Genomic DNA, 15,572 nt, shown 5'->3' with positions numbered 1-15,572 from the left:
AGAGAGTGTAACCCTGACCCTGTGCATCTTGTATTAATCTATACTAGCAGCAAGATAGGGTGCCCCTGCCCCTGTGCATCTTGGACTCATCTATACTAGCAGCAAGGTGAAGTGCTGACACAGTCCAAGGCCTGTTCAGCTATTTAATGGTGCAGCATCCCATATAGTTTTCTGAAGAAATCTTTCAAGTTGTTGTATTTTAGGAATGCTGTTATCATGAGACCCATGTGGACAATATCCGCTCAGTTTGAGTTTCCAGTACGTAGTTTCAGGTACAGGTGCAGGTTTGTTATTTTAGCCCTGGGAGTGAGCAAGTGGCCAGAAGGTTTCGGTCAACGACCACCGCTTTGGGTACTAAGGGAGAATGTAGTAGACAGATAGAAACAGCAATAATCTTGTTGCAAAACAACGTGCATACACTAAAAGACTACTCTGAAAAAAACAATATTACATAAAAAATAATAATTAATACTCCAACGGCAATACATTAATAAGTTGGTCTCTTAATGTAAATTACCAGATAATATGAGGGTTGGCACAATTAATTATATATATATATATATTATAGATATATATATATATATATATATATATATATATACACACACAGCCAATAGCATTTATATTCTTCCAACAAAAACTACAGAAAAAAAAAATCTAAAAGGACTGTAATTCTATATTATAAATAGATGTGACAGACAGAGCCGCACCATTCCCTGGAAAAATAATAAAAGAGCAAAACAAAACAGGAGCTCTGAATTATTAGAAGCATTCAGCCAAGTGCACCCCATCCTGCAATCCCACCCTTACTGTCATCACGTGACAAGAACAGCATGCAACAAATCCACAAACGAAAAGATGCTATCAGTCGAGGCCAAAGACAAATGAGTTCGCCCACTCTAGGGAATCGTTTTCCCCGGACTCGCTCCCACTCACACAGAGACATCAATGTGTGTCTCAGGGTCCCACCACAGTTCTTTTCTGTTTTAAATGTTTATCTTGAAACAGATCTTGTTGTTGAATCCTCTGCTGCCTGGTGTTCTGTGAACTTCTCCCGGAACTCATGCAAGAAGTTGTATTGCTTAAAAAAAAAAAAATAGAAAAAAAGGCATTCTTTAATTTCTGTTGCAATTTCTTCACAATAAAATAGATCTAAAAATGTCTTTGTGGGCACAACACTCCAGACAAGTCACTAGACATGTTTGCAGCGTCACTCTGCAAAGTGTGCAGTGTATTGTGAAAATAAGTGAGGTGTACACACGGTATTGTAGGAGCTCAAATTAACATCGTGACTTATTTGAGACTTACTAACAGCCATTAATGCGATGCACTGTGGCTGGTACATATGGAAGGGGCCTTAATGCACAACCTTGACTTTGAGAACGCCTGCCGCACACACTAACCAACTCACATACACTCACTAACTCACATACAGAGACACACACACACACTAACCAACTCACAGAAGCACACACTAACTAACATTCATACATACACACACACTCGCACACTACCTCACACACACAGAGACTGGCTTGACTGGAGTCACTCTCACACACACACACTCCCTGTATGGAGACTCACCTTGACTGTCCGAAGGGCTCCGGGTCCCCTCTGCTCTCGGAGGAGCTCGATGGCCTTCTCTGGGCTGAGGGAGTGGGACAGGCTGAGCAGGAGACAGGCAGCAACTGAACCAAACACAAAACACTCTGCTTCAGCACCCAGCAAACACAGTCCTGGTGCTGTTTACTACAAGCAGCTCAGAGATCATCGTCGTGCCACTGACACACACACACACACGTAATGTAAAGCACTCTGACAAGATGGAGAAAGACACTATATAAACACTTGTAGAAAATAGATGAATGCATTGCCTATTATATGTGTTACTGGAAGTTCAGCATGCAAATAAAATGTGAATTTGTTTAATTCTTATTTAAGAGAATCTGTATTTTAGTGGCGTTGCAGAACCTTCAAATTTCAGACTACACCACTGGCTACAGACAGTACCCAATGAGCAAGCCACTCCCACCACCACTGCTACAGCAAGCCACTCCCACCACCACTGCTACAGCAAGCCACTCCCACCGCCACTGCTACAGCAAGCCACTCCCACCGCCACTGCTACAGCAAGCCACTCCCACCGTCACTGCTACAGCAAGCCACTCCCACCGTCACTGCTACAGCAAGCCACTCCCACCGTCACTGCTACAGCAAGCCACTCCCACCGTCACTGCTACAGCAAGCCACTCCCACCGTCACTGCTACAGCAAGCCACTCCCACCACCACCTGCTACAGCAAGCCACTCCCACCGTCACTGCTACAGCAAGCCACTCCCACCACCACTGCTACAGCAAGCCACTCCCACCACCCCTGCTACAGCAAGCCACTCCCACCGCACTGCTACAGCAAGCCACTCCCACCACCCCTGCTACAGCAAGCCACTCCCACCACCCCTGCTACAGCAAGCCACTCCCACCACCCCTGCTACAGCAAGCCACACCCACCACCCCTGCTACAGCAAGCCACTCCCACCACCACCCCTGCTACAGCAAGCCACTCCCACCACCCCTGCTACAGCAAGCCACACCCACCACCCCTGCTACAGCAAGCCACTCCCACCACCACCACTGCTACAGCAAGCCACTCCCACCACCACTGCTACAGCAAGCCACTCCCACCACCACTGCTACAGCAAGCCACTCCCACCGACACTGCTACAGCAAGCCACTCCCACCGCCACTGCTACAGCAAGCCACTCCCACCACCACTGCTACAGCAAGCCACTCCCACCACCCCTGCTACAGCAAGCCACTCCCACCACCCCTGCTACAGCAAGTCACTCCCACCGACACTGCTACAGCAAGCCACTCCCACCGCCATTGCTACAGCAAGCCACTCCCACAACCACTGCTAGTCCTGTTTTAATGTGAAATCAATATTATTTGTTGATTTGTTTTTTTCCTATAATACACACTGAAGGGTTGTATACATGCATCCTTCCCTTTGGCTCTGCTATGTACAGTCATTGTTGCATTGACACGTGTATCTCCGGCTTCAGAAATAAACACTTACTTAAGCCAGAGCGACCAAGACCTCCATAACAGCTGGAAGAAAGAGGGAAGCATTAGAAAGACGCTCAAGATGACTGAAAATGATTTTCTGCACTTACTCAACAGATTGTGAATCCTCTGTACACTATTAGCACAGGGACTCTAGACATAGCGGCAGTGAATCTACAGCTTAGGATCTGAGAAACTCACAAAGGTGAGAATGGTGAAGGCATCCACCAAACCAGGGGGCTGGGGGGTATAAATAAAATCTTGACAATATTTGAGAATCCTCAAACAGGTGTGGGTCAGGGTCAGGTTTGATTTGATGTCAGTGTTAGGGTCAGTGTTGATCCTGTGTCTGTGTTAGGGTCAGTGTTGATCCTGTATCAGTGTCGATCCTGTGTCAGTGTTAGGGTCAGTGTTGATCCTGTGTCAGTGTTGATCCTGTGTCAGTGTTGATCCTGTGTCAGTGTTAGGGTCAGTGTTGATCCTGTGTCAGTGTTAGGGTCAGTGTTGATCCTGTGTCAGTGTTAGGGTCAGTGTTGATCCTGTGTCTGTGTTAGGGTCAGTGTTGATCCTGTGTCAGTGTTGATCCTGTGTCAGTGTTAGGGTCAGTGTTGATCCTGTGTCAGTGTTAGGGTCACTGTTGATCCTGTGTCAGTGTTAGGGTCAGTGTTGATCTTGTGTCAGTGTTAGGGTCAGTGTTGATCCTGTGTCAGTGTTAGGGTCAGTGTTGATCCTGTGTCAGTGTTAGGGTCAGTGTTGATCCTGTGTCAGTGTTAGGGTCAGTGTTGATCCTGTGTCAGTGTTAGGGTCAGTGTTGATCCTGTGTCAGTCAGTACTCACTGGATGACGGTCCTGCGGTTGCTCTCCAGGCTCTCCTGCAGCTCCCCCAGGATCTGGCAGCATTGTCCTGGCTCCGGAGCGCTCCCGTCGGGGAAGGGGAGGTGGTGCACACCCAGCCCCAGCTGCCTGTAGGAGTCCAGGAGCTGCGGGACACGGTACTTACGGAGCTCCCCGCGGGTGCACAACACAAACACCTCCTACACCCCCTGAGCCTTCAGCTCTCCTGCGAATCAAACAAACCAGCACGTCAACAGGGCGCCAAGGCAGTGGCTCCCCCAGTAAAGGCATCGGGACGGGGTACGGATCAGATCTGTGGTGCGCTCTGATTGCAGGATTGCAAAACTACGGATTCTCAGTGAAAGCAAATGGCAGAGATAATCTTCCTGTCACACAATCAGAAATGATCTTACCTATATCTTTCTGTAGATTCCTTCTCACGTCCTTAAATTTACACCCTGTTAAAAAAATAAATAAATAAACAGAGACTGGGTCAGTTTGCATCCCAGCCCATGGATTTAAATGAAACTGATGGATTCACATCCACATTATTAAACTTGAACTCTGCCTGCTGCCCGCACTCTGAGCTAACACACACCTAATGCTATATCAGACAGACACTTGATCGGTTCTCTTTAGATTTCTTCCTTCTCTAAAACATCTTTAAACAAGACAGTAAGGCATGCTCCCTCATCCTACCTGGCAGGGCACATATTCCCAGGAACTGGGAGCAGCCAACTTCCAACAGGGGTAACCTGCAAAACACAAGGGAGGCGCTCATGAACACTGAAAACCAGGCAGCTGCAAGGAGAGCTGGGAGTGCTTCGAATGACAGGAAAGCAGTGTGGGAGGGAGTTGAGGGTACCCAGAATGCAGCAGGGTTAGACAGGAGTGTGACAGTGAGAGGGGTGGAGGGCGTTACCAGGAGATCTGTAGCTGACTCTGCTCCTCTTCCTCCTCGTCTGAGGAGTCGAATTCGCTCGTTCTCATCGCCATGGGCTGGGCTGGGCTGGAGAGAATGAAAATGAGGTCTAGCGCAGTTGTTTTTTGTATTGCTGCACAGAGTGCTGGGGGTTACTGGTGAGACACTTCGCCCGATCCTACCCGAGTTCCTTCGTTTTCCTCTACAAGTAGCTGAATGCACTGGTGGTGAGACAGTGTGACTGCATGACTGTCATGTGATCATGTTTTTAATTCTGGTGATCCATAAACCTTTTCGCTGCAATTTAATAAAACTACAACCCACAATAAAGCTTGGATCATAAATACAAATCAGAATAAACAATATGTAAATTATTAATAAAAAACATCGACGTGTTGCAGCGAATACTGTACTAAGAAGCCGTGTTTGAAACAAACAATTACCGGTAGCGATTTAAACCCAGTAATATAAAAAAGCATCGTATAACTGGACAACACAACCACACTGTCATTTATTTACAAACAGTTTGTGTTTCAGTAGAGAATCTTTTACATTTACTGTACTTACAAAATACACTGCTGCTGAGCTGACGCTGTCACCCAAGAGATTTCAAAAACTCACATTCGAACATCCCAGCCAATCAGCTCTGCCTACTACTCGCAGCCAGATACGCCCCCTCCTACTCGCATACAGACAAGCTCCTCCTACTCGCATACAGACAAGCTCCTCCTACTCACATACAGACAAGCTCCTCCTACTCACATACAGACAAGCTCCTCCTACTCGCATACAGACAAGCTCCTCCTACTCGCATACAGACAAGCTCCTCCTACTCACATACAGACAAGCTCCTCCTACTCGCATACAGACAAGCTCCTCCTACTCGCAGCCAGATACGCCCCCTCCTACTCGCATACAGACAAGCTCCTCCTACTCGCATACAGACAAGCTCCTCCTACTCGCATACAGACAAGCTCCTCCTACTCGCATACAGACAAGCTCCTCCTACTCAATACAGACAAGCTCCTCCTACTCACATACAGACAAGCTCCTCCTACTCGCATACAGACAAGCTCCTCCTACTCGCATACAGACAAGCTCCTCCTACTCACATACAGACAAGCTCCTCCTACTCGCATACAGACAAGCTCCTCCTACTCGCATACAGACCTCCTCCTACTCGCATACAGACAAGCTCCTCCTACTCGCAGCCAGATACGCCCCCTCCTACTCGCATACAGACAAGCTCCTCCTACTCGCATACAGACAAGCTCCTCCTACTCGCATACAGACAAGCTCCTCCTACTCGCATACAGACAAGCTCCTCCTACTCGCATACAGACAAGCTCCTCCTACTCGCATACAGACAAGCTCCTCCTACTCGCAGCCAGATACGCCCCCTCCTACTCGCATACAGACAAGCTCCTCCTACTCGCATACAGACAAGCTCCTCCTACTCGCATACAGACAAGCTCCTCCTACTCGCATAGACAAGCTCCTCCTACTCGCATACAGACAAGCTCCTCCTACTCGCAGCCAGATACGCCCCCTCCTACTCGCATACAGACAAGCTCCTCCTACTCGCATACAGACAAGCTCCTCCTACTCGCATACAGACAAGCTCCTCCTACTCGCATACAGACAAGCTCCTCCTACTCCAGACACGCTACTCGCATACAGACAAGCTCCTCCTACTGGCAGACAGACAAGCTCCTCCTACTGGCAGACAGACACGCCCCTCCCCATTGCAAGCCCTGTTTCAGTGTCTCTCCAGTTCTCTGAACAGGATTGCTTTCTATGCAGTTCAGTGCAGTGCTCCAATCATTCTTAATGCTCCACAATTGCTCCGCGGCTCCAACACAGTAATCCCGACTCCAGTTCTAGAACTGGAAGCACCGCTTTGCAGATGCAAACCCGTCTCCTTACGCTTTGAAATATGTTTGTAAACAGGAGCGCATGTCTGACTGCTATAGGGTCTATGCAAATAATGTAATTTGTTTCTCAGTTTGATTCGCTAATTGTGTCCGATTTGTAATTGATTCGCTTAAGGAGTCAGCTTGTTTTATCCTATCCGGCTATGAAGGCATGAGTAACAGTTCCACTTTCTCGCCACTGGGCGGCAGCATCTGTGGAGAACCAGGGAGGAGGGAGTGGAAGGTGTGGGCGTGGCTACCTGACAGAAGAGGAAGGAGGTAAAACCTGCTTATTGTGCGCAGCAGTAATTCCGCAGTCTTCATTATCAGACAGTAAGAATCTTTAAAAGAGACGTGCAAATAAATACAAGCAGGATCTGCCCCCCTGCTCTTCACTCACACGTGTCCTGTGTGGAGGAGAGCTACTGGAAGCGAGCTGGTGAAATCCACAGGAGAGTACCGAGTGGGTATAGTGGTGCAAACAGTATCTCAGCATAACAACCCAGAGCTTCAGGGTTCAACACTGCCGCTATATTGAACTGAGGCCGGTTTAACCCGGCTCGGAGAAATCTGATGAGAAATGTTAGTTTGAAATAAACGTTTCAGCAAATATTCCTAAGGGATTTCTGAAGCTGAGTCTCGCAACAGGTAGGTCGTATTATTATTATTATTATTATTATTATTATTATTATTAATTTCGATTTTCTACTACTTTATCTATATCTGTTATTGACATTATTACTATAAGGGAGCACTTTGAATTAGAAAGAAGGCTTCCATTTCGTGTGTGTTGTGTAGCTGCGCTCTTGGAAGAGAAGGGTTGCGTTTACCGCTGATTGTTCTCAATTCTTTATCTCTGTATGTTAATTCTAACAGCCTGGGTGGTGTTTTTGTTTTTGCGCGTTGCTAGGCAGCGTGCAACCTGATGTCCTTCCTTCATGTGCGCGTGTTTGCTGTAAGACTCACAAAATACCCCTACCCGTTCATTCCCTGTACTGTATTCAACTGAGTTAAACACACTGACGATGCAGTAAGTGCAAGAGTGCACCCCGAATCTATAGTGGCGTCCTTTGCTCATGTAATGCGAGACTCAGAACACATTGGGGCAGGGCAATCCAGCGCTGATCCAGCTGTTGTAAAGTGAACACATTGTGGATTGTAGTTACACAATGCAAAATAATCAACCGAACACGCGTGCATTCTCCACCCGGAGTAGCGGTATAGGGTTAGGGTGGTGAAACGCAATAGGGAAGATCGAATGGCTTTTTACTCAAACTGTAACAAACTCTGTAGAAAGCGGAGAAGAAAAGAAGCATTGTAGTATACCGTAAAAAAAAGAGAGAAGGACATGATAATAGAGCGGTCAATCACACTGCGATTAACTGCCTTTGTGCGCTAAACACACGGCCTTGCTAATTGTCCCGGGCACGGTGTTGTGTTTCATGCGGTGACTCAGTGAGTAATTACAGTAAGCATGGAATCCCCCTGTCTATAGCAATGCTGTCTGCTTTATATTACTAACGCATTCTTATTCACAGACTCTGTACTGGGCACATGTGGCGAGTGAATGAATATGCAGACTGGAATGCTTTTAAAAGTAGCTCAGGCTAACGGAACAGAATGCACGACAAACTGAAAACACACATTGCGATAATCCACGCGTTTAAAATGCATCGTATAGACAAGTCTGTGGTTAATGATTGTAACAGTAGTTGTTGCAATGTACTTAATGTGTAAATCTTCTGAAACATAATATTAAACGAGTTCAATGAAGAGTTGTGAATGAAGCAGCTCCAGTCCTCCTTGACTGACCTGTCAGCACAGAAGCAGCAGTGAGGGGAGCGCTCTGCCTCGTTAATGATGGTGTGAGTAACCCTGTATTCCCCATGGTAGTTTTAAACCCAGGAGCATTTTCATTGTTAAGATGATCTTCAGGTGCACAATTAACAGCAGCAGCAGCAACCTCTGATTCCTGTTTACACACAACTGGAGTGACTCACAGTGCACTGGTGTGCTTCACTGATACCGACAGGCTGAGCTTGCTTCAGGACGTGTCTCAATCCGGACACGTGATCGGGGACGCATGCCTGGGTCAAGCACCTGAAACCACAGAAAGATTGCTTACCTGTATCTGGAGACGTGATCGGGGACGCATGCCTGGGTCAAGCACCTGAAACCACAGAAAGATTGCTTACCTGTATCTGGAGACGTGATCGGGGACGCATACCTGGGTCAAGCACCTGAAACCACAGAAAGATTGCTTACCTGGATCTGGAGACGTGATCGGGGACGCATGCCTGGGTCAAGCACCTGAAACCACAGAAAGATTGCTTACCTGGATCTGGAGACGTGATCGGGGACGCATGCCTGGGTCAAGCACCTGAAACCACAGAAAGATTGCTTACCTGGAGAAGCTGAGTAAGTAGGGGCTGTTCCTTAAAGGTGCTGTCAGGGCTTTGAAACCCCGTCTCGTTCTTCAGTCCCACGATCACTGGCTCGCTGTTTGGTGAGCGTTTGTATTAAAGGAGTGGAAGTGATTGTAAATGAATGAATTCAGTTGAGTTGCATCAAGCACAGTGTCTGTGTGGATTAACAGGCTCCTCTCTCCTCAGACTCCATGAAGACTCCAGACTCAGAGCTGACCTCTCAGATCTCACAGGTACGTCACAGAGCTGCCATGCTCTCACCTTCACTCCACAGTGTGGCTCTGCTCAGTGAATCGGTGTTAAACACCGCCATCCACGGGGGGGGGGCACGTCAAGGTCTTTACACCAAAATGCAGTTTACTATACTGTGAATGGAAAACCAAACTGTGAATATTACAAACTACTTACCAGCAACTCACAAGGGTCATTTAGTCAGCAGTGTGGCTCTGGGGTTTGTGATAAATGGAAGGGGCAGGGTTGATACACTGCAGTCTAGGGCTCCGTCCAGCCGTCGGAGATGAGAGGAGGTTCAGAGCTCTAAATCCACGAATACAGACGAGCCTGGCTGTTGTGCACAGTGGTTGTCAAGACGCCTGTTTGCCCCCAGCCTCTGCCCTGTTACATAAATCAGGCTCTCCTGTAAATCGGGCTCTCCAAACCTATGTTGTTTTTGACGTCCCTTTCCTGTGTGAACCTCTTTGTTGGGCTCGTGCCTCTCCAGGTGCAGGTGATGGTATCGGAGCTGAGGGCCGGCTTTGGGAGCGCCCTGCAGGAGCTGAGCAGTATCCAGCACAAGGACGCTGTCCTCCAGCAGCATATCGACCAGACCAGGGAGGACTGCAGCCTGCAGATCCAGGAGCTCAGGAGACCGGTGTTCTCTCTCAAGGTGGGGAGGGAAGTGGGGTGGGGGAGTGACAATGACGGCTCTTTAATGGAAAAACGTATTTCAAGGCACAGTGGTGACAGTGGTGTCTCTGAGGGAATATGGAGCTGGAATCTCTGCACAGACCAGGACTCGTGCACCGTGCTGCTGAGACACACAGATACATTGGTGCTAATTTATTGATTATTAGTTAAAGGGACGGGTTCTCTGGAAAGCTGTTTTAGAAAGCCGTTTGGAGATGGCTGTCCATGCTGTGATGAGGCACACGGGTCCCCTTTTGAAGAGTAGAATAAAATAATTAGATCTAATATCAAACTAGCATTCCTCTTAGAAAATGTGCTGTTGCACATGAGTCAGCATACTGGGGTCCCATTGAGGATCAGGATTATGGATTGATGTGCACGTCCTCCCCTGTGCAGGACGATCTGCAGGTGGCGCTGTGTGAGATCAGGAGGGTCAGCGACTGGCAGCTGCGGCTCCAGCAGGACCTGGACGAGGGGCAGCTGGAGAGCACAGGGCTGTTCGATCAACACAGCCACAGGTGAACAGCACCACATCTGCACACATTCCATGAATCCAGTTATCTGTGTAAAGGACCCCAACAGTACGTGACCACACTATAACATTGCACGGGTTCGAATTGCTTTATTTCTGAATGTCTCCCTGCAGGTCTGTGACGTGTGGCAGCAGTGAGAGTGAAGAGCATGCTCCAGCACCCCCTGTCTGCAGGAACCTGCTCCTGCGCTGTTACCTGCAGGGGCTCAGGCAGTGCCAGGGACAAGGTGGGTCACAGTGCAGAGAGATGCAGAGTCGGGGTTCAGCTTGTGTACTCTGAGGTACCCTGGAGCAGTGCAGGGGGGCAGACTGCCGGACCCAGCCACACCGCGTCCGGGAGCAGCCCGGGACACACCCTGCAGTCTCCTTCGCACTACGGTGAGGACAGAAACGCACTCACCCTGTACCTGCTATTCTAACCAGGTCCTTCAAAATATCCCTTTTTTATTCTACAGACAACAATGGAGGTGTCTGTTTGTAAGGGTTCATACAGACCTGTGCCACACATGTTTAGCTATATCTTCTTTACCTTGAGAACTATGCATTTAGTTGTGATGGAGCACTGAACCTGTCTGTCTCTCTCCGTCTCTCAGGCAGGAGACAGCAGGCTGCCATGGAGCTGCTCCAGTCTGAGAGGGTCTGTGTCTCCAGCCTGTCTCAGCTCCAGCTGCACCTCGGCACAGCGCTGCCCCCCCGGGCTCACAGACAGGAGCTCAGGTGGGGGCCACACCACCTGGGGGGGACGGGGACCTTGAAGAATCAGGCCCCATGTCACCCTATAATGTGTTTTTCACATCCTTTGTGCTCGGAGGATCCTAATAGAAGGGTCCTTCGATTCGGCTCTGTGCATTGTACACGTCATTACAAAATCTCTTTCATCTGGGGGTGATGAGCTGAGACTAAGTAATTAAAGGATCTCCTAATCTGTAGTTTTCTTTCTTTGCCTTGTACCTGTTTTATGTTTAAGTGCCGTCTCATCTCACCGTATTTTCAGTCCAGTGTCCGTTTCTCTCTCTTTCTTTCTCAGCGAGGCGTTCCGTGCGTGTGTCCAGCAGCTGTCACAGCGCCACCTGCTGCTCAGGAACACCCTGGAGGAACGTGTCTTCAGCTGGAAGTGGCAGGGCATGCTGGGAGACATGTTCGCTCAGCTGACCAGCCAGGATGATGTAAGTGCGGTGGCTTTCTGTGATCCCTGATAGGTAGTCCAAGATCAGTACTAATCAGGGTCTGTGATTAATTAAAACAATTAAAAACCCTGCCCTCATTTCTTCTTTTTCTCCAGGATGACTTCTTGGACTCCTACCTGACGTACTTCAGGCTTTTCCATTCCTGCCTCTTGGTGCTTCGCCAGTCCTGGAGTGAGTGGCCCAGCACACACTTGCAGGTACACGTTTACCATGCCTCTCTATTCTTTACAGTGCTTTCCTATGCTTTACCATGTCTCTCTATTCTTTACAGTGCTTCCCTATGCTTTACCATGCCTCTCTATTCTTTACAGTGCTTCCCTATGCTTTACCATGCCTCTCTATTCTTTACAATGCTTCCCTATGCTTTACCATGCTCTTACTTTACAATGCTTCCCTATGCTTTACCATGCCTCTCTATTCCTCTTCCCTATGCTTTACCATGCCTCTCTATTCTTTACAGTGCTTCCCTATGCTTTACCATGTCTCTCTATTCTTTACAATGCTTCCCTGTGCTTTACCATGCCTCTCTATTCTTTACAATACTTCCCTATGCTCTCTCTATTCTTTCCAATGCTTTCACTGTGCTTCATTACACTTTGCTATGCTGTTACTGTGGGAGACTTTTCTAAGGGCTGGTATTTGTAAGAGTGCAGTGGTTGAATGCCCCCCCTGTCCCTCTCTGTATTGCAGGACCCCGCTCCCGGCCGGGACCAGCAGCTGCTGTCTCTCCTATCAGCTCCACTGTCCCAGATTCACAGCTACCTCTCACACATTCAGGTAGAGCTAGCCTCAGTGCTGGCCTCTCTGTTGCACATGTTACAGTCCCCAGCACAAATACATAGAACCCCTTTCCAATGGTGTGTTTGAATCCCCGGTGGAAAGACTGATAGCAGTTTGCCATTGAGGTTTACATTAGCATTACTGCATGGAAATATAGAACCCTATTGGATTTTTCTCAGCAGAAATGTGAGCCCATGAGTTTGAGAGTCAGGGTCAGGGTGAAGATCAGGGGTTTGAACCTTACTGTAAATATCTGCTATGAAGATTAAAAAGATAATCCAGAAACATTTGAAATATTAATCATATGGCAAGTTTCTTTTTTTTTTTTTTTTTTTTTTTTAAAGTTACTGTGTGAATTATGGACGTCCCCTTATAAAAATTTGCTGCAGTAAAAGCACAGCAAAGTTTAGTAAAGGACAGTAAAAGCTTGGTAAAGCATCGGCAAGCATTGTAAGAACAGTGAGGCATGGTAAAGCTTATTAATAAAAATGGCAGAGCAGGGTAAACTGTGGTAACCATGAGAAAAACTGCAGAAAACCCACGGTAAAGTTTTCTAAGGAGGCGGCAGTGTGTCTAAAGTTCTGGTTGAATCTGTGTTGTTTTGCAGGATTTGTCCAGGTGGACCAGCGGGGAGCACCCTGACTCTTACCTGCTGAAGCTCAGCGAGAGGAGACTGGGGTGCTTCCTCACGCAGCACAGGGAGTTAATGCAGGAGGCTGTGAGCCAGGCGGAGCAGTGCAGGGCAGGAGGAGGGTTAGTTCCTGATCTCTTCATCATTTATTCCCAGAGAATCCCAGCTGAGGCACAGACATAAGTTTAATGTAGTAATATTGATGGAAACAATTCATTGATAAATGTTTAGACTATAAATCACTGTACAGGTTTTGAATTTGTAGTTATTTATTTTGTGCATAAAACAGCTGCACAAGCCAATTTAGAATACACTTATTTTTTTGGCATGGAATTGGGTACCTAACCTCATTTTATATATATATATATATATATATATATATATATATATATATATATATATATATATATATGATATATATAAGCTCGTCATGAGAAAGCCACCTCAAAGCTCTTCTCCCTCTTGTTTCCTCCGTAGTGTCATGGCTCGACCCCTCAGCCCCCCCTCCCCACAGCCCAGTAACAGTAGCAGCGCCACCAGACACAGCGGGGTGCAGTCCGAGAGCACTGAGCACAGGGACCCCGCGGACAGGAGCAGAGACAGCGGGGTGCAGTCCGAGAGCACCGAGCACAGGGACCCCGCGGACAGGAGCAGAGACAGCGGGGTGCAGTCCGAGAGCACTGAGCACAGGGACCCCGCGGACAGGAGCAGAGACAGCGGGGTGCAGTCCGAGAGCACTGAGCACAGGGACCCCGCGGACAGGAGCAGAGACAGCGGGGTGCAGTCCGAGAGCACTGAGCACAGGGACCCCGCGGACAGGAGCAGAGACAGCGGGGTGCAGTCCGAGAGCACTGAGCACAGGGACCCCGCGGACAGGAGCAGAGACAGCGGGGTGCAGTCCGAGAGCACTGAGCACAGGGACCCCGCGGAGAGGAGCAGAGACAGCGGGGTGCAGTCCGAGAGCACTGAGCACAGGGACCCTTCTTATTCTTGTTTTTTTTACTTTGTATTAATCTCTAGATATGGAGACGGTTTCCTAGCGCCAAGTCCGAGAGGACAGGCTTGGCAGAATCAGCTTCATGGCAGGGATCTTCAGCCTCACACAGCTCTGGACTCTCACAGATCAGATGCTTGCATTGCTTCCAGCAGCAACAGCAGCAATCCCCCTGACCAGAAGTCCAGGGGTGGCAAAAAACTGTCCTCCCCTAAAACTGCGGTGCAAACTGGGCAGTCCCCTGCAGCCCACACACCGAATGGGAAGCAGCCGAGCCTCGAGGAGGACTGCGCTGAGGATCTGGATCTCATCGGCGCCTCTGTGTTCGATTATCACTCCACCGGCTCCTCGGACTCCAGCCCCAAAACCGCCCGAGCGAGTGCCGCGGCCAGGTTACCCAAGAACTGTGGGATACTGAGGGACCACGACCCCACTGACACAAGCAGCTTCACGAAGAACTGTGGGATACCGAGGGACCGCGACCGCACTGACACAAGCAGCTTCACTAAGAACTGTGGGATACCGAGGGACCGCGACCCCACTGACACGAGCAGCTTCACTAAGAACTGTGGGATACCGAGGGACCGCGACCCCACTGACACGAGCAGCTTCACTAAGAACTGTGGGATACCGAGGGACCGCGACCCCACTGACACGAGCAGCTTCACTAAGAACTGTGGGATACCGAGGGACCGCGACCCCACTGACACGAGCAGCTTCACTAATAACTGTGGGATACTGAGGGACCGCGACCCCACTGACACAGAGAGCAGTGCCGAGGGGTTGGAACCCCAAGTGAGCCGAACGAAGCCCCAGCTGAAGCTCACGTCTCAGGGGCCCCCAGGATGCATGCTTCCCCCTGCAGGGCCCCCAACACCCTCCCTGGCAGAGAGAGCGGAGCCCAGCCTCAGTCCCAGCATGCAGCTCACAGGGGGGTCAGAGTGGCACACAGTGTCCCTGTCCTGCCAACCTTACTGGGGCAACACAGCACAAACTGCAAAGAGCTGCCCAAGCATGTAAGCTTTGGAAATCAGGATGTACATTTTTTATTTATTTTTTATAATTAAATTTTTTACACTAGACCTAGAAAATTATCTTTGATCCCATGTGGTGGACCCTCAAACCAAGTGGGTTTTAGGCAATAATTTTATACTGTAATTCGCTTAAATATATTATTCACATTTCTCAGTTGTGGGATTTGATTGTGAACTGCTGATGCCTTTGATAATGTTTTCATGTGTTACAAGGTGGGCTTTCTTTTAGAGATTTTCTTTTGTGTTATTAGACTTCTTGTCTTTAGCACACAATCCCGACAATTATAATATATATATATATATATATATATATATATATATATATATATATATATATATATATATATATA

At 48.4% G+C, this 15,572-nt stretch overlaps 2 protein-coding genes across 2 annotated transcripts; one reads left to right on the top strand and one right to left on the bottom strand.

The window, feature by feature from the left end:
- Nucleotides 1–613: 613 nt before the first annotated feature.
- On the bottom strand, nt 614–5,821 carry cdkn3 (cyclin-dependent kinase inhibitor 3). Its single transcript, XM_041265530.1, is given in 7 exon segments — nt 614–1,081; nt 1,585–1,688; nt 3,077–3,108; nt 3,901–4,123; nt 4,311–4,355; nt 4,597–4,652; nt 4,820–5,821. Coding segments are annotated over 7 exon segments (621 nt in total). The 5' UTR covers nt 4,894–5,821; the 3' UTR covers nt 614–994.
- A 1,516-nt stretch (nt 5,822–7,337) lies between these two features.
- LOC121324637 lies at nt 7,338–15,518 on the top strand. The gene is made up of 11 exons (XM_041266733.1): nt 7,338–7,380; nt 9,345–9,391; nt 9,880–10,044; nt 10,461–10,582; nt 10,711–10,823; nt 11,190–11,313; nt 11,624–11,762; nt 11,879–11,980; nt 12,474–12,560; nt 13,171–13,316; nt 13,672–15,518. The coding sequence occupies exons 2-11, from the start codon at nt 9,350–9,352 to the stop codon at nt 15,206–15,208; spliced, it is 2,577 nt and encodes an 858-aa protein (XP_041122667.1). The 5' UTR covers nt 7,338–7,380; nt 9,345–9,349; the 3' UTR covers nt 15,209–15,518.
- Nucleotides 15,519–15,572: the final 54 nt, after the last annotated feature.

The sequence above is a fragment of the Polyodon spathula genome, chromosome 12, assembly GCF_017654505.1.
Source record: "Polyodon spathula isolate WHYD16114869_AA chromosome 12, ASM1765450v1, whole genome shotgun sequence".
Lineage (NCBI taxonomy): Eukaryota > Metazoa > Chordata > Actinopteri > Acipenseriformes > Polyodontidae > Polyodon > Polyodon spathula.
Note: the sequence above shows the minus strand (reverse complement) of the source record. Positions and strands in the feature narration are given on the sequence as shown.